The following is a 19,273-nucleotide window of genomic DNA, read 5'->3' on the forward strand; positions in this document are numbered from 1 at the left end:
GTAACAGCTATTTCCTTACTTGTGTACATAGCATTTACATTGTGTTTGGTGTTATAAATAAAACAGAGGTGATGTAAAGCATGTTGGAGGGTGTGTAAAGCTGTCTGCAAACTCCACATTATTTTACAAACAGACTTGCACATCAGTGGATTATGGTATCCAAAGAGACCCTGGAACCAGCCCACTGTGGGCTCTGGGGGAGACCTTGAACATTGCTCTTTTCTGCTACTTTGACAAAGACCGGGGCGTGGTGGTCTGGAAATGTATTAGTAATTAGTAGAGTAAAGAAAATTAAGGGGCTGGGCTGTTGGCTCTTATGAAAGCACTTATCTTGTGAGTGTGAGGACCTGTGTTCAGATCAACAGAAACCTACATAAAACGCCAGGTGTGGGCTGGAGAGATGGCTTAAGCCGTTAAAGGCTAGGCTCACAACCAAAAACATAAAACGCCAGGTGTACGTGGTGGCCCACCTGTAATTCCAGCCTTCAGAGGCAAAGACTGAAACAAGAGATCTCCAAAACAAGGTCGCTAGCAAAGCTAGCCATAATGGGCAGCTCTGGGTTCAACTGAGAGAGCCTGACTCAGTGAATAAGGCAGAAGAGCAGTGGAAACTGCCGCCTAACAGCAACCTCAGGCCTGCGCATGCACCCTTCCACGTGCTTTCACAAAAGTGCAAGAACAGGCGTACACACACATACGCAGAACAGAAGATAAAATTTAAAGTCAACGCCCTTTTGTTTCTTTGTGCTTGATCCATTCAAATCTCCGTCCCTTAGTGACCCCGGTTGTGTGCTACCATTGGCAGTAACTAGGGTGTGGCCACTGAAGACCCTGGTCTCTCTCTGGCTTTCAGAGGCCCAACTTGCTGCTGTTTGGGTCCATGACTTCTGTTCTGCAAAGCTTCACTTCTCCTTTTATTAGAAGAGATTAATTATATACATCCCCTCTCTGGCCTCTGAAAGCAGGCGCGCGCGCGCGCACACACACACACACACACACACACACACACACACACACACACACACACACGGGGAGAGAGAGAGACAGACAGACAGACAGACAGAGACAGAGAGAGAAATGTAATAAACAATAAGAACATGTTGGGCCTGTACTTTAGGTCATGGCTGAGCTCCCTTCTACTGCTCATATTTGCCACGTTCTCTTCCAAGCAGCTATTAGACTCTACGCTCCCGGAGCCCAGCCCAGCCCAGCCCAGCCCAGCCCAGCCCAGCCCGGCCCGGCCCAGCCCGGCCCAGTATCTGCCATCGCACTTGCTTTTGAACATCTCCTAAGTGGACTGGGAACTGAGTGGGTGCATGAATGGTGGCGCTGTTTTTCTAACATCAAACTGACCATCATGGTCCCCTGTCCAAGGAAGTGGACAGCCATGCTCGGGTCCAGCAGGCCCCGGGCCAGTCATTGCTTTTAATGAAAGATGCTCTTTCAGGAGGAAGGACACTGACATGAGAAGTTACTTAAAGTATCCAAGTGTCAGTCCTTGGTGATAGGAAAGCTCCTGGAAGGTTTTGGTGTGTTTGTTTTGTTGTTGTTGTGTTGTTGTTGTTAATGAGGCCAGGTCTCACAATGTAGCCCTGGCTGGCCTAGAACTTGCAGAGGTCCTCTTGCCTCTGCCTCCTGGAAGCTGGGGTCAGCTGCAGGAAATCTTGAGAGTTCTTCCTTGGGGCCAGTATTTGTTCACTGTGTTATTTCACGTCTGGGTTTTCCCACAGGTCCAGACAATAAGAGGATGGCCAGGAACGTGTTGAAATATGAAGGACTCTTGGCAGAGAATGCTCACCAGGCGGCAGCTGAGACGGTCGTTCAGAGGCCCAACGTGCCCCACCTGCAGACCAGGGACACCTACGAGGGGCTATGCCAGACCCTGGGCTCCCAGGTGGGATTCCTCAGGGAGAGAGAAAGGGGAGGAGGACTGGCTGGAGTTGGGATAAATTGAGGGTAAAACTGATGCCTTAACGACAATACAACTTACCGTACAACACGGAGGGGCTCCATCTTCTTTTTTTTTTTTTAAGATTTATTTATTATGTATACAGTATGCATCATATCACATTATATATAGATGGTTGTGAGCCACCATGTGGTTGCTGGGAATTGAACTCAGGACCTCTGGAAGCGCAGTCAGTGCTCTTAACCGCTGAGCCATCTCTCCAGTCCTGGGGCTCCATCTTCTTGTATGGGTTTTTGATGCCATGGCTCCCAGGAGCCTTTACCCTTCTTTTCTTACATCGACTCTACTCTTTCCTTCCAGCCCACACACTACCAAATCCCCAGCCTCTACTGCTCCTACGAGACCAATTCTAGCCCCTACCTGCTGCTTCAGCCTGCCCGCAAAGAGGTCATCCACCTGCGACCCTTTGTAGCTCTCTACCATGACTTTGTCAGTGATGCCGAAGCTCAGAAAATCCGAGAGCTTGCAGAGCCTTGGGTGAGCATCTCCAAATCCCCTTTGTGTCCTTTCATGCCTGAAGAACAGATAGCTCGAATAGCAAGGCAATTTTTTAGCCCAGCAGTTGAAAATGCCAACCATTTCATAAGACCAGTCAGTCACCAGCAGGGAAAAGCTTGGCTGTACTCACCTCTAGTGGAAAAGGATTGAGATGAGGTGCCAGGGGATTGGGATGCTCAGTTTGTGCTGGTAATATCTTCTTACGGATGTGGAATGCAGAGCTATAAACAGTCATTAAAATCCAGCCGATAGAGACCTGGGTGTATCATTGGAAATCAAAGTGATCTCGGAAAACACAAAGGAGACGTCCCAAACTGTGAACTTTTCCTTATAACTAATAGAAGAAAAGAACTTGACAGTGATAAGGAGCGGCATACTAGTGCACATTTACAGACAGAGTAGATCTGGACTGTCCAATTCAGCTTCCAGGACTCTGTTAAAAGAGGAAACAGGCCCAGAAAAGGGGACCTGGTTGAAGGTAAACTTGTAGCTAGAGTCAGGACTGAGTCTAGAGTTGCCAACTGCCACTCTGTTGCTCTATTAGTAGACTCAGGCTAAGGGATGCTGGGTAGGAAGTGGCCCCTGAACCTTTTAGCACAGTACACGTTTGTGCTGGGTTGCCTGAAGCTCCGCAGCAGACAGTCTCAATCTGAAACCCAGCCTGGAAGTGGAGCCTCTGCTGGGGACATTACCAGGCTTAGAGAAGAGGGGAGTCAGGCAGAAATGGCAACGGTGAGCTGGCTTTAAAGCTTCCATCTGGAAGTGCAAACATCACCTCCACCCACATGACTGGTAAAAGCAAAGGCAGAGGCAGGAGGATCTCTGTGAGTATGCAGCCAGCCTGGTCTGCATAGTGACTTCCTGGACAGCCAGGGCTACATAGTAAGACACCTGTCTCTAAGAGTCAAAGCAAGAAGACATCTCTAATCCTTCCCAGGGGGAAGGAAGGCATAGCAAGTGACAGAGCCAAGCTGGTGCCAGTGAGAAGGGATGTGCCAATGCCCCTACTAGGAAATGTGCCAAATATCCAGAAAACAGAATCCATCTCACCTCTACAATCCTGTGTACTTTCTTTAAAGGCATCCTAGTCATTTGGTGCAGGATTATTTCTTTCCAGCCGGACACCATGTCCTTTAGTATGCTCTCCATCCAGGGCGACCTTTTGTTATCTATCAACAGAGCACAGCCTGCCCAGACCCTTTGCTTTTACAAAGAGGTGAGGAGCTTTTTCCTCTGTTTAAGGCAACAGTTCCCAACCTGAGTCTCAACCCCTTTGGGGGGGGGCGGTCAAAGATTCTTTCACAGGGGTCACATATCAATTGTCTTGCATACCTGATATTTACATTACGATTCATAACAGTAGCAAATTACAGTTATGAAGTAGCAATGGAAATAACTTCATGGTTGGGGCTCAGTGTTAAAGGGTCACAGTGTTAGGAAGGCTGAGAGCCACTGGTGCAAAGAAAAGATGGTGCTGTGACCAACTGTGCCGGGTTGAGATGACCTGAGGCGAGCCCTGGGGAGGAGGAGAGGAGCAGGTTTTCTTTCACTGAGAGAGAAGGCCAGGCTATTCTGGGAAGACAAAGCCACATACTTGTATGGGCCTGGTTGGAGGGGCCTGGTGGCTAATGTGCACAGGACAGGACAGAAGGTGACCATTGGGGGATAGACAATGAGATGTCACTAGCAAAGGCCACATTACACAGCTTAGGCTTTATCCCATGGGCTGTGGAGGAGCTGGGGGCAAGTGGTAAATAGAGGGTGTGTTGACTGGAGCTGTGGTTTTAAGGAAAATTCTGAGAGCAGAAATGGGTGGGAGTGAGAACAGCGGTCCTCGGTTCACGCTGAAGGTCCTCCAGCCCAGCCTAGGTCTGTTCTGCTTGTTTCTTTGTTTGTTTGTTTTGTTTTAAGATGATTAGCTCTGATATGGATGATAACAACTCATTGTCAGTGATATCAGCGACTCTGGGAGCCAGAAGTGGCATCAGGCCAGCACCAGCCTTTTCCTTAGAACAGCTCTGTTGCCATGGTGATGGGGCAGGTGACCCATCACCCATCGGGAGATGTTTACTGACTTCCTCACAGCAGGGTCATCTACTGGGCATGCACAGACCTTGCCACTCCCCCTTTCCCAGCAACCTCTTCCTGGAGTTGTTGATGTTCGTCTGGCCTGTGACTATTCCAGGAATACACTGAGGGTTTGTGGGTGGATGGTCCCCATGGTGTCTGAGCTTCCATGGTACCTGATCTGCCTCTTCCTCCTCATTATTCCCTCCTGAAGCCTCCTCCCATCACTTCCTTGCCCATCTACCTCGCCCTTCCTCCTCAAAAACTCAATGGAAACCATGTACCCCTCCCCCCCAAGCCTCCTCTCTCCCCAGCACTGGCTGCAGGTCTGGCCTGCTTGCATCGATTTTCAGAGTACCTCTCAGGGCACGTTTATGGGGCCACATGCACTAAGCCACCTCTTCTCTGAACTCAAAGGTTTTGATGACAGCTGCACAGCACTTAATTTTTATGTCGATTCTGCCATAGTGTATTGGCTGGGGTAACACTAGACATTTTGTGGGTTAATGTCCTGTCTCCCCAACTCCTATTATGCTCACTGCTGCCAGAATATTGTGAACTTGTCGCATGCATGTATGTGGTGCTTGTATTTGTTCATATGTGCATGCCCATTTGTATGATGCCAGATTAAATTTGAAGATTTTCTTCATTAACTTCCCTGTCTTATGTTTTGAAGGCAGCATCTCTCTTTGAGCTGGGAGTTCATCAATCTAGCTAAACTGGCTAGTCAGTGAGCTCCAAGGATCCATCTCTATCACCACTGGGATTACAGACTTATCTCCACACCTGGCTGTTTTTAAAAATAATTTATTTATTTTTATTTTATATGCCTTGGTGTTTTGCCTGCATGTATGTTTGTATGAGGGTGTCAGATTTTGGAATTACAGGAAGTTGTGAGCTGCCATATGGTGCTGGAAATTGAACCTGAGTCCTTTGGTAGAACAGTCAGTGGCTCTTAACCGCTGAACCATCTCTCCAGCCCTACACCTGGCTTTTTACATGAATGCTGGAGACCAAACTCAGGTCCTCCTGCTTGCACACCAGGCCCTTTATCAAATGAGCTATCTCTCTAAGCCCTTGTTGCTATACTTTGAGAACGGTTTTGCTGTCTTGCCTAAACTGCCTGCAAACTCCTGGGTTCAGGGAATCCTCCCATCTCAGCCTCCTGAGTGTTGGGCCTCCAGGCAAGTTTCACTGGGCCTCTCTCCCTCCTGCTTTCCTCCCCACCCTCCCTCCCTCCCTCCCTCCCTCCCTCTGTCCTTCCTTCTCTTCTTTATGCCTGAAACACTCTCCCCTTGCTTTCTTTCAATCTGTATGATTGCAGCATGAATGTGGGCATTCTGGGAAGGTTCTTGGTCCCTCAGAAGAAGGAGAAAGAGGCTTGTCTCTGTATATCCAAAGCAGCCCATGTCTGCCCATTACAATACCATCAGTCTATGGACAGGGACTTTGTCTGGTTTAATATACATATATGCATACATACATACATACATACATACATACATACAACATACATACATATGTATAATTAATGTCCATCACAGTGCTTAACACCAAAAATACAATAAATACTTGCTCTCAAAAATGAATGACTTATTGACAGAGCTGTGAAAGGACTTAGGTACAAAGTAATTCCCTAATGGGGGGTGGGGTGGTAGAATTAAAAAAAAAAAACATTGATTTTGCACTAGAATAACAGAAGAGGACATTTCTCTTTAAAAACTCTCCTCTCCTGGTTTTAGAAAGGACAGAGGCCCTGCCAGCCACCGGGGGACACCCTAGCAGAGCACCAGGCCAACCAGAACTCTGAGGAGTGGTCTAGTGACCTACAGACACAGGGGAAAGGAACAGGCTGCCTGGTTTAGCAGCAGGGAGGGCGGCCATGTTAGAGATGGGGAGGGGCTCTGCTCCCAAAGGGAAGGGCTTCCATTGGGTAAAACTTATTGTTTTACCTATTCTCTCACTTCTCAGAGATAGGGGAGATTGGGGGAGCTAGGGGAGCTGGCTTCACGCACGAGGCTGTCCTTTTAACCATTTCTGAGCATCTGCTCCCTGCCAGGCCAAGTCCTTACCCTCTACAGAGGCTCAATCAGATACCAGACAGAGGCAGACACAGCCTCAAGTGCTGCCCCTAGAACAGTGAGTTTGCAATAAGGATGCACTTAAAAAAAAAAAAAAAAAAAAGAACATAAATGCTATACACAGATGTATCCAGAACAAACTAGAAACAGTTAAATTAGTGACCTCAATCCTGCGGGTTTGTTTGTTTGCTTGCTTGTTTTCTCATAATATGGGCAGTTGCAGCTTAGCAGTGGTCCTCTGTAAGAAAGGGCTTTGGCTAGGACTCTTAAGAAGGAACAGGCCACCACCTTCGTTGTTAGAAGTGTTCATTTAATTTGACAAACATGAAGTGCTTGCCCTAGCTCAGGCCCCAGGCCTGACCCTGTGATAACAAACTGAGATAAGAAATTGGTAGGATGGGCTGGAGAGATGGCTCAGAGGTTAAGAGCACTGTCTGCTCTTCCAAAGGTTCTGAGTTCAATTCCCAGCAACCACATGGTGGCTCACAACCATCTGTAAGGAGATCTGGTGCCTTCTTCTGGTGGGCAGGCACACATGCGAGCAGAACATTGTATATGTAATAAATAAATCTTTAAAAAAAAAAAAGAAAGAAAGAAAGAAAGAAAGAAAGAAAAAGTAATTGGTAGGCTCTTCTACAACTCAGTCACAGCCCCCAAAAGGGATTCCGTGATGCTTCCATTGAACTAGCTCTTTAAACACAAAGGACATATTCGTGCCGGCACAAAGTACCCTCTAACAAATAAGAAATTGATGATTGTTACACTTTAGAGGGAGGCGTGTCTGTGGGCAGGATGGGCTGCCCCTTTTCATCAGAACCACCTGGTCTTTCTCTTGTGCTTCTTACCAGCTCCAGAGGTCAGTGGTGGCTTCCGGGGAAAAGCAGCTTCAAGTGGAGTACCGCATCAGCAAGAGGTAGGAAGGGCCTTGCGGTCAGTCACGCCGTCCTGGGTCTGAGGGTAAAGCTGACTGCTAGGTCAGGTCAGCAACAAGCTTTCTGGGACCACTAGGGGGCCTGTAGTTCACGTCAAAATCTGTTATGAGAGAAGCTTCCAGGCTGCCACGCCAGTGCCTTTATCAAATTGTAGTATTATCTGGAGATTAACTGAGAGGTCACTAGGAGAAGGCTTGGTAAACTCCTGCGCCTTAAAGCAGAAAACACGCATCCGTGCTTCTTTTCAGAGAATGCGGTCCCACACGCATCTGTAATTTGACTTTACAGACTCCATTCCTGCCTCCTGACTCCTACGCAAAGCATTCCTAGCACCATGCTGGCAAAAGACAGGAGCGGACTTCGTGGGCCTTCTGGCTTCTCTGAGAAGCAGGCTCCAATGTGGGCGCCCAGTCCTATCATGCACCCCCACCTTACCCTCGCCCGTTTCTTTGTACAGTGAGCACAGGACTGGGAAGAGAGCAAGAGGAAGCAGTCACAGGCACGTGAGAAAGCGGCATCACTGTCCTAGAGAAAGGCTAGACCTCCTGGGTGTGTCCTTGTCCTCTGGGGGAAGAGGGGCATGAGAGATGAGCTTTGGCTCAGGATTATTTGAGCTTAAGTGATTTTGTCTGGCGCATCTAGGGACTCCGCGCTCTACTTCGCACATCTAGGGACTCCGCGCTCTACTTCTTGCTGTGAGCAAAAACCTAGCAGGAAGCCACTGAAGAGGAGGGTTGGTTTTGGTGGCTGGTTTGAGGTGTACAGTCCATGGTGGCAGGAGGACAGGGCGGCTGGTGGTTCTGTGGTGGCAGGAATGGGCAGAGGAGCCTCTTCTTCTTCCATCTCTGTGGAGCAGATTCAGGGATGGGGCTGGAAGCAGGACCTGCCTATGATCCCCAAGGCCGACCCCCAGGTTCTAGAACCTCCATCATCACCTGGAGACCAAGTGTTCAAACCCACGCACCTGTGGGGAACATTTTCCAGCCAATCCCTTACCAGGGACATTTTACATTAAAAGCTGTTCTCTGAGCCTCGGAGTGTCTGCGTGTTGGTATGTGCACCATGTGCATGCCCACAGAAGGCAGAGGGGGGCGTTGCAGTTCCCAGAACTGGAGTTACAGACAGTTCTGTAGATGCCGAGAACTGAACCCAGGTCTTCTGAAAGAGCAGCAAGTGCTCTTAAGCCATCTCTCTAGCCTCTGTGCTTTTCTTCTTTGAAAGCAGTGGCTAATTTTGTCCTGGGTATCTTTGCAAATCCAAGAGCATGTAGTTTATTAGTCTGAGTGCCATGGATATGGAAGAAATTAACCCATCAGGGGTGTCGCTGCCTTTGCTTAGAGAACATGGCCTCTTTTGTCCAGGGACCTCAATTCAAACTTCCTACTTTGTAAGAACCTCAACAAGACATTCAGGAGTAAGGCCTGAACTGGGCTTTGCCTGTCCTGGTTCGTCCAGAGTTGAAGCAGAGTTGAGACTGCCCTGGGTATCACAGCAGTCAGCAACATGCCTTACAAGACAGCTCCACAATGGTTTCTCTCAGTCTTCTAAAACCCTGGAAGTAGATATAACCGTTGCTCCTATTTATAGAGGGGTACGCCGCCTCTTAGAGAGGTTAAGTCCCTGACAGCATCACGCAGAGATGAGGAAATGTTGCTGCTGTAGTGTCTTCCCCTTCCATCCCTCCCTTCGGTTGGGGTATCAGTGTCTTGCTGTGTTCCCCGGGCTGCTTTTGCACTCCTGGCCTCAAGCCACCTTCCCCACCTCAGCTTCCCGAGTGCTGGGTGCACACCACCACACCCAGCAGTTGTCACTTTAAGTCTTGGCTGCTCCTCACGGCACACTCTGCTTCCTCTGTGGGAGACGTCTTCACAGTACAGCGACATTAAGGATGAGGTTTTGTCATTTTCCTCTCTGAGTCACAAGCCTGGGACCTGTGAGCTTTCACCCAGCTCAGCTCAGCATCCCCTCAGAGAATGTTAGCTATGGGAATGAGACTGTAGGCCAAGCTGACTGGGCTGGCCGGACATGGAGGATGAGTGGGTGGTTAGGCATTCATGGTCCCCTCCCTCCCTCCCTCTCTCCTTCCATCCTCCCTCCCTCTCTCCCTCTGGTAAGGGACTTCATTCATTCATTCATTCATTCATCCATCCACATGTCTATCCATCCATCCATTCACATCACATAGTCATTTCCAACATCAGATCACTGATGCCCCAATCCTTGCTGTGTTTTAGTGCCTGGCTGAAGGACACGGTTGACCCAATGCTGGTGACCCTTGAGCAGCGCATTGCTGCCCTCACAGGCCTTGACATCCAGCCTCCCTACGCAGAGCATCTCCAGGTGGTGAACTATGGGATCGGAGGGCACTATGAGCCCCACTTTGACCATGCTACGGTAATGGTGGGGTCCATGGCCAGTCCTCTGGGGTGGGGGGGGGCAGTGCCTTCTTCTTCAGAGGCACAGCTCTGCCTTGGTACTGCTGATTATTGGATTCATCTGCTTATCTGCCACCACTTTCCTCTTCTCCAGAATTTTCCAGTGGGAGAAGAATGTGGCCTGTTATAAAATCCTATCTCCTCCTTCCCTTAAGGACTCTTCAGTGAGGATGGTCCTCAAATCCCTTGCCTTGCTTCATGACCTCAGCTGCTCTCCCGTACTCCCAGTAGCAGTTATTTATTATTCTTCATCTTTCTTCTTCTCTCATATGTTACATGCCAACTGCAGTTCCTCTTCCCTCCATTTCTCCCAGCCCACCCCCCGCCCACCCCCACCCCCGCCCACCGACCTCTCCTCTCCTCAGACCCACTCCTCCTCTGTTTCTCTTCAAAATATGTCTGAGGATTAAAAGGATCTCCCCAAGAGGGGAGACACGATCAAATCATAGAAATAGCATAATGAAACCTATGAATACAAATAATATGTTGATAGTTTTGAAATGAGCAAGACACGTTAGATATACAGGTGACCAATAAGCACAGGAAAAGGTTCACACCACTGCGAAAAGAAAAGTACCTCCCCACAAGTAATCTACCGCTCCAGCTTTATCAGACTCCCACACCGCTCACAAAGCAGTATTCCAGTGGCTGCGGAGATGACTCAGGGTGAAGTGTTTGCCATGCAGGCATGAACCCCTGTGTCTGAACCCCTAGAATACACATTAAAAAGCAGTCAGGGCACAGAAGAACACACCTTAGCCCCAGCACTTTTGGGGCAAGATCGGAGATGGAGACAGGCGACTGCTGGAAGACTCTGTCCAGCTGCACTTGCAGCAGGCGAACAGCAAGGAGCCCCTGTCTCAAACAAGGTGGAGAAGGAGGACCTACACCCAAGGCTGTGCTCTGACTACCACATGTGTGCTCCATCATGTGATGCCTATGATCAGGGACGTACACATCACACATGTACACATCACGTGCACACACACAGAGAGACAGAGACAGAGAGAGACAGAGACAGAGAGAAAGGAATAGAGACAGAGAATGAGAGACAGAGAGCGACAAATTAAAGAAGGAAGCCAGGCAGAAAATACTGCATATTTTATAATTCTGTTTACATAAATTTCTAGAAAAGACAAAATGCAGATACAGAAAGTAGACAGCCAGGTTTGTGGGGACATGATTGATAATAAACCTTTATTAGCAGATGAAATTTTCTTTTCTTTTTTTTTCTTTTTTGGTTTTTTGAGACAGGGTTTCTCTGTGTAGCCTTGGCTGCCCTGGACTCGCTTTGTAGACCAGGCTGGCCTCAAACTCACCACGATCCACCTGCCTCTGCCTCCCAAGTGCTGGGATTAAAGGCATGCGCCACCACGCCCAGCTGAGCAGATGATAATTTCTAAAACTAGATTGTGGTCAAGGTTGGGCAACTCATAAAATTTGCTAAAATTCAGCAAACAGTATTTACAGTGAGTCAGTTTTATGATATGTAATTTATATTTCTGGTTGTCCCTTGATTAAAGAATGAGTGAGTGGCTTGGGCAATTTGGACCACCAATCTTATGATTTCATATTTCTATAATTACCTTTTACAATATATTATATATTTTCTTTATTTTACAGAGGGCCCAAAGTGCAGAACCCCTTGTCTAGTTTTTTACTTGACAAATCATTTGTTTGACTTATATAGAACTCACTCATGTGCAGACCCAAAATTAATGTCCAATTAAACAGTATGTTGAGTGCTCGCCAGCAATGATGGGCACACATTCTACCTGGAGTAGCTCAGGGTAGCTTGGGGTTCTATGCTGTCCTCGACACCCCCATTTTATCCCTTCCTATACTAATGGTAAGCCATGGCTGTCACTCTGGTGTCATTTTTATACAAATTAACCATCTGTTCTGCTTCTGACGCAGTCGCCCAGCAGTCCCCTGTACAGGATGAAGTCTGGGAACCGAATTGCAACATTTATGATTTACGTGAGTCTCACTCTGGGAAAACTGGGGCTTCTTACTTAGTGGCCAATTAAACTATTTTATTATATAGGGTTTCAAAGGGATTTCATATATTGGGTTTTTGTTTTTGTTTTTTTGTTTTGTTTGGGTTTTTCGAGACAGGGTTTCTCTGTGTAGCGTTGGCTTTCCTGGACTAACTTTGTAGACCAGCCTGGCCTTGAACTCACAGCTATCCACCTGTCTCTGCCTCCCAAGTGCTGGTATTAAAGGTGTGCACCATCACACCTGGCTTCATATATTGGTTTTATCTGGTACTGAACACAGAGATCTCTAGGAGTTTTGTAAACTTCAGGACAGCATTGGGGGCAGGGGCCAGGCATGGACATAAGGAGATAGCAGAAAGACTCCTGAGAGTTGGCAGTGTGAAGATCTAAATATGGCCTTGCCTAGGCTGTGGGTCAGGATGGAGAGAGGCAGGAGACCAGAGGACTTGAATAACACAGGAAGAGAATACAGTTGTCTCTTACCTTAAGGTCCCAAAGCCTGGTTGGTACCAAAAAAGCATAAGCCCATCAGTGAGCCTGAGGACTTGGAGGAGAAAGAAAAGAGAAAGGAGCAGTTTGGACTCCGAGGGGGCAGAGTGATGACATATAAAGTCAGTAAGTACCTCTGCCATGCAGTGAAAAAACTCCTCCTGTCTCCTGTAGAGTCCACGCCCTTAAATAAAACAGTGCTCAATTGGCCTCCTCTCTAGGTCCCTAGCCTGGTCCACGGGATGCAGTCCCAGCCCTTACCAACCTTATCCTCATCCTTCAGACCGTGAGGGTTTACTTTCTTCTCCACAAATCCACCCTAATCCCAATCCCCCATCTCTTAAAGAGACTTTTAGAAGCATCGCTTATCGGGGAGATTTATTAATGCGCCTTGGTCTTTTGGCTAAGATCAAGTGTAGATGAGGCTCAGAGTCAGCGGAAGGGTAAACATGCCAAGTGCAAGGCCTGGCTTCAGGCTCTGTGGAAGAACACAGTCCCTCGGCATGTCCTCTTCCCTGAGGGCTGGATCTGGCCTCCAGGCCTAGCCAGGAAAGGCACTCAGAGGCTGGCGTTCAGAGTCATCTCCATGGCAATGCTTCCAATGTGTCTCCCAGTGGCCCAGTTGCATACTTCCTGTAGTAAGAGAACACTACCCAGAAAGTGTCACAGAGCTCTGTGCCCATCACTGTGTCCTTCCAAGCAAGTATAGGAAAGAGTGTCGTAAGGCCAGTCAGTGTTGTAGGGACCTAAGATAGGCCCAGTTATGCCCAAGGCTGGCTTCTTCACACCAGCAGAGATGCCAGAGACTTCTCCAGACAGTTGTTCAGGCTCACAAGAAGTGCAAGCAATGTGGGAAGGAGGAAATGGTCTTTAAGAAATGCAGAAAGGACTGAGCAAAAAGCTAACCAGTTAGTGATCTTTTGCTCAGACTGGACATAAGATCAGTCCAGATATGAACCAGAGGAAAGTAGACAGAAGGAACGTATCTCTCATTTCCTGAAGACAGAAGCCAATTGGTGTACTCACTGGCCTTGAACATGGGCAGGCGAATGGGCAAGTCAAGGACACTTAGAACCAGCAAGCCGGTTCCGTTTCCTCTAAGTCTTGGCATCCCAGTTCCTAGTATTTGCTGTGTAACACAGGTAGTGGTGTTGGGAGCAGGGTTGACTGCCGTAGGGTTAAAGAACACAACCCTTATTGTGTTCCAGGCAGGTGGGGCAGGGCCAGCTCTCCTGTGTTGTGTGGGCAGTGCAAAAGCATTATCAGAAACAATGTATTTATGCAAATGCTTTTCACCTAGCATTCTTTCCCAGGGACACAAACCAGAATGCAAAGATAGTCTTACACATCAAGGAGCTCAGGGCAGCAGAGTTTAGAGTCACATTCAGAAATGACCTGCATGTTTGTAACCGTAGCATATGAGGGGACTCGGCCCAGAGGGCATTGGCTCAGCTCCAATCCTGCCTCTGTCTGGGAAGAGTTATGTGACCTTCATAAAACTGAGACTTGATTTCCTCATTTGTAAACTGTGACTAATAATAACAGTCTTAACTCATAGGATCCTTTTCAGGACCAAGTGAGACAATATATTTGTGCAGGGTTAGTGTGATGCCTGCCATAAATGCCAACTATTGGTCAGTGTGAACTGTGACTGTGTGTGTGTTCCTCGATGGTAAGACGGCCGGGGATGCTATTTCTTAATACTTTCATATGTTGAAAATGTTTGTATTGTTTCTCTGAAAATACAAAGATTTATATTAAGAAAATACTTCCAGAGCTGAAATTGTTCAGTCGGTAAAAATGTTTGCCTCACATAATATGAGGACCTTGTTTGATCTCCAGAACCTATGTCAAAAATCTAGGCTTCCAGACTAGCTCTGGAGAGACAGAGACAGGTAGAACCATGCGGCTCAGGGGCCAGGTAGCCTAGGTCCTGGGCAAGTTCCAGGCCAGAGAGAGACCTTGTCTTAAAAAACCAGATTGACAGTGCCTGAGAATTGACACCTAAGGTTGACCTTTGGCCGTATGCGTGTGGGTGTGCGGGCACACACACACACACACACACACACACACACACACACACACACACACACGTATGGGGTATAATACCAAATTATTCCTCAGTGTCTTAGGGCTACTATTGCTATGATGAAGTACCAGGACCAAAACAACTTGGAGAAAAAAGTTTACTTGGCTTACTCTTCTACATCACAGGAACTCACACAAGGCAGGAACCTGGAGGCAGGAGCTGATGCAGAGGCCATGGAGGGGTTCTGCTTACTGCCTTGCTCCCCATGGCTTTCTCAGCCTGCTTACTTTCTTTCTTTTTCTTTTTTAAGATTTATTTGTTTGTTTGTTTGTTTATTATTATGTATGCAGTGCTCTGTCTGCATGTACACCTGCAGGCCAGAATAGGGCATCAGATCACATTATAGATAGTTGTGAGCCATCATGTAGTTGCTGGGAATTGAACTCAGGACCTCTGGAGGAGCAGTCAGTGCCCTTAACCTCTGAGCCATCTCTCCAGCCCTCTCAGCCTGCTTTCTAATAGTACCCAGGACCACTAGCTCAGAGATAGCCCTCTCACCACAGGCTGGGCTCTCCTCCATCAATCACTAATTAAGAAAATGACCTTGTCTATAGCCCCATCTAATAGAGGCATTTTCTTAATTGAGGCTGCCTCCTCTCTGAGGACTTTAGCTTGTGTCAAATTGACATAAAACTAGTCAGCACACTCAGCTTAGGTAACCGGGAAGGAATCTGAGTGGCCTGAGGACTTTAGTGGGGCAAGTGAACAGTTCCTATGATGCCTACTCTTTCCTAATTTAGATCCTTAGAGAGAAATAGATTCAATCAAAAATACTTGAGGTGCGGGCGAGGTGTCGCAGCAGTTAAGAGCGGGCACTGCTCTTGAAGAGAACCAGGGTTCTGTTCTCACAGCCACATCAGAAACCACACAACTGCCCGTGGCTCCAGCTTTACTGAACTTCAAGGGCACCTGCATACATGTGTACACACACAAATTGTTTTACTATGTATGAATATTTTGCCTGCATGTACATTTGTGTGCCACATGCATCCCTGGTACCCAAGGAGTCCAGGAGAGGATTTTGGATCCTTTGGAACTGGAGTTACAAGTGATGGTGAGATGCCATGAGGGTTCTGGGAACCAAACCTAGTCCTCAAGAGGAACAAGTGCTCTTAACCACTGAGCTAGCTCTCCTACCCCTACATGTAATTTTTAAAAAAGTAAATGTATTTAAAATGTTTCAGTCTACTTATTATAGCCCGCCATCAAGATGGTAGCCGGAAGCAAAACCAAAAAAAGGGGGGGGGGCGGTATTCTAAAAATCTCATCTTGTGGTGAGAAGCCCTAGGGGCCCTTTCATACAGTCTGTGTAGAAATGACCTCTACGTCCATGAGCACGTGACACAGAAGGACTGTCAGCAGCTATCTTAATTAACTCTGTCTTCTTCGTCTTGCATGATAGCTGAGCTCAGTAGAGGCTGGTGGAGCCACGGCCTTCATCTACGGCAACTTCAGCGTGCCTGTGGTTAAGGTAAGTGGGGCCTGGCCCTAAAGATGGGGCTGTGACAGTGTGTAGTGGTGTAGGACTCACCCCTCTCCTTCAAGCTGACGCCTGGGGGGAGATAGGTAAAAAGAAATCTTTCCTGAATCCCAAAGACAGCCTCCAATTCCTATCTATCGCTTCGGCATGTCCTTGTGGTCTCGTCTGCTGTCTTATTTCCTTGTCTGTTCTAAGTAGGTGATGATGGCTGTCTTCCTTGTCACTGTGGGTCCCTTGGAGATTAGAACTCTGAGTCCTCTTCGGATTCTCCACAATAACTAGCTCCCCCGCAGAGCTAAGGCCCTGAGATTCAGAGCAAGGCCCAGAACCCTGCCCCTAGAGCTCAGAGAATAACAGCTGGGACACTGCAGTGACAGCTATGGCTCTCCAGAGAGCCGGTGCCGAGAGGGTCGGTTCATGGGTGACCATTTCCTCTGGGTTTTAGAAGGATCAAATGTGCCCTTAGTAACCAGGGAAGGAAATAAAGAGCGTCTCCAGCACAGAGACAGGGCCAGTAAGCGGCTGATGAGCGCCCAGGGCCTGGTGCATCCTGAGCACCCAGTAAGCAGCTGATGAGCGCCCAGGGCCTGGTGCATCCTGAGCACCGAGTAAGCGGCTGATGAGCGCCCAGGGCCTGGGCTCGTCCAATGCTCCTTCCTTGCCGCACGCGTTGCTTGTCTAATGGCCATGGTGGAAGGGGTCTTAGGGAGTGGATGAGAACCCAGTGCATGGAGGAGAACACAGGCTATGGGGTCTGAGCACAGGGGCTTGATCTCAAGGCCCTAAAGGACGGAGCGCTGTGGTGCACTTGCTTCCAGTCGTGTATGTGGGATATCTTCTTCCACCCTGTGGGTCTTGACCCTATGAGCCTGTGTTTATGCGGCTCCCAGCACTTTCTGCATTGTCCTATGCTGCATATGTCCTTTCATATCTGTTTCTTTTGTGCTCCTCAAGAGCAGAGCTGGGTGTGGCTTGCCTCCACATGCCCAGGCCTGGAGCAGAGCAGGCCATGAGGCGGTGACCCTCAGCTGAGTGGCAACTTTCACCCTCCTGTGTCTTTCAATGCCTGCTTGCTCAAAACTGCACGGAGGCAAAAGAGTGTCCTTACCTAATGGCATAAATTCAGTGTCCTTATTCACACGCCTACCAAAAGTCTGGGATTCTGGCCTGACTTCCCTGCCCGCCTGGGGCTGGGCCCTCTGTTTTCAGAATGCAGCACTGTTTTGGTGGAACCTGCACAGGAGTGGAGAAGGGGATGGTGACACACTTCATGCTGGCTGTCCCGTCCTGGTGGGAGATAAGTGGGGTAAGGCCTGGGGGTGAGAATATGGGGTGAGGGGGGGCATAGAAGAGTGAGATGGGAGTGGGTGGAGATGGGCAGAGCTGCCCTTCTGAAGGCTTTGTGGCACTGCCGAGAACCAGTGACAAGAATAGATTATCAGTTAGGGGCCCCAGCAGACTGGGGCCTATGAAGAGCAGGAGGCCTGGGTCAGAGCAAGTGTCAGCCAAGGTTAACTGACCTGACCAGGAGGCTGTGTTGGGTAAGCAGCAGGGTTCCCTCCCTCCCTCTTCATCAAGGCAACCGCTGTCAAACCTGCAGCCGCCATTTATGCCCCAAGGTGGTGGTTAGACAAGAAGCAGAAAGGCAGGGGCTGGGTGGGCCTGCCCATGGCGGATGGATGTGTTCACGGGCCTGTGTGTTGAAGGGCACCTCTCTCGGAAGCTAGAAAGGCAAGTGGAAACGACACTCATGTTGACAGGGACACCAGGAGCAGCACACCCTTTCTCACCTGTTACCCAGCAATGGCTTCAATTTCAGGGAAAGACCTGAGTGTCACGCTTGGGAAAACCAGTACTCTCTCTCCATTAGCAACATCTGCTGGGACGGACTTGCTATGCTTCAAGTAGCGGATTGTGCAGAGTTGGGCCGAGACTAGAGTAGGCAAAGGAACAGTAGGCTTCTAGGCTGCGCCCCCATCCTGTGAGCCAGTGCAGAGCCCGGTGGCCATCTCCCTGCTGAGCCTCCTCCCCCTCCCTGCTCTCCTCCAGTGGCCAACAAGTGGATACATGAGTATGGACAGGAGTTCCGAAGACCCTGTGGCACCAGCCCCGAAGACTGAAGCCCTGGCAGGTGGCAGCTGGTCAGAGAGGCAAGGAGCCAAAGCCACGGCCAGAGGGGGAACGCAGATTCCTGAGGGATGCCCTCCCAAAGCCTTGTGGGTGGGAGTCGAGGAAAGGTCTTTACCAGGAACTTGCCAGAATTTGCATTTGTTTCTACTCCAGCTGGGAGACTTAGAGTAGAAAGGACAATACAACAGAGGCCTAACAGGTTTCTGGGGCTCAGACACCCTTGGGGCTAAAAAGGATGATCTCAGTATAGAACACTACTTTAGCATGTGCAAATGTCTGGGTTCTGTTCACTAGCACTGAACACACACATACACACATACAACCATACATACACATTTGCCTAACACCAACGCACATATACATAACACATTCACACAAGCACACACATACACACATACATACATATATGCCCATATATACACACAGACATACACACAAATGTGCTAACAACGTATTGGCTGACTCCTGCTGCTCCAGCCAGAGAGCCTGACTCAGAGGTCTCCATCCCATCACCAGTGGGTATATCATGTGATGCCTTTTTTTTTTTAAAGTGGAAAGCAATTTTGATTTCTTTTTTATAATGGTTTTTGTTGTCATTAAAAAGTTTTTGAAAATCACCTCTTGTAACAGAACAGTCTTCTATGATGTTGAGTGAGAAAAATCAAAGTAGTGCTACTCCTGTGGCCCAGCCCTGACTCGCCACTTCTGTCCCCCTGTGCTGGACCTGCTGACATTGTTCTTCTCTCAGGCCGCCCTCATTTATTGCCCCTCCACATCCTCAGAGGAGCTTGCCTCGTCCTACGTGAGGTCCCTTTAGAGGACCCTTTCCCTGACCACCTCTTGCCGGCCTCTCTGTTGTATTCACCGCAGCATTTCCTTGCCAATGCTCCTGTGAGTTGAGCAGACTTCATTCCCTTTTAGTCTGGGCCATTTGCCCTCCTCGGCCCCTGTTCTCTGTCGATGATGCCTCTGTTAGAGCCGCATCTCGCTGCATCTCCACACTTGCCAAGGGGCTTCCTTGGCCTCTCAGAATCCCCAAAGGGGCTGGTTTGAAATGGGCAGCCGCCTTTGTAGGCGAAGGCTGGCGCTCCTTCCTGCAGAAG

The 19,273-nt window shown here is 48.7% G+C and overlaps 1 protein-coding gene across 3 annotated transcripts in view; it reads left to right on the top strand.

Annotated features, from left to right (window-relative positions):
* Positions 1–18,787, top strand: part of P4HA3 (prolyl 4-hydroxylase subunit alpha 3) — a 35,964-nt gene extending 17,177 nt beyond the window's left edge. The window contains exons 6-13 of one of the 3 annotated variants that reach the window (XM_084773402.1): positions 1,731–1,894; positions 2,270–2,446; positions 7,464–7,528; positions 9,782–9,941; positions 11,900–11,962; positions 15,963–16,031; positions 17,257–17,346; positions 18,090–18,787. In XM_084773402.1, coding sequence (XP_084629528.1) covers positions 1,731–1,894; positions 2,270–2,446; positions 7,464–7,528; positions 9,782–9,941; positions 11,900–11,962; positions 15,963–16,031; positions 17,257–17,346; positions 18,090–18,341 — 1,040 coding nt within the window. In that variant the 3' untranslated portion in view covers positions 18,342–18,787. Of the gene's footprint in view, positions 1–1,730; positions 1,895–2,269; positions 2,447–7,463; positions 7,529–9,781; positions 9,942–11,899; positions 11,963–15,962; positions 16,032–17,249; positions 17,347–18,089 lie in introns of all 3 variants that reach the window. The other 2 variants (XM_084773400.1, XM_084773401.1) reach the window with 2 other exon arrangements.
* The last annotated feature ends 486 nt before the right edge of the window (positions 18,788–19,273 follow it).

The sequence above is a fragment of the Acomys minous genome, assembly GCF_964271855.1.
Source record: "Acomys minous genome assembly, chromosome: 2".
Lineage (NCBI taxonomy): Eukaryota > Metazoa > Chordata > Mammalia > Rodentia > Muridae > Acomys > Acomys minous.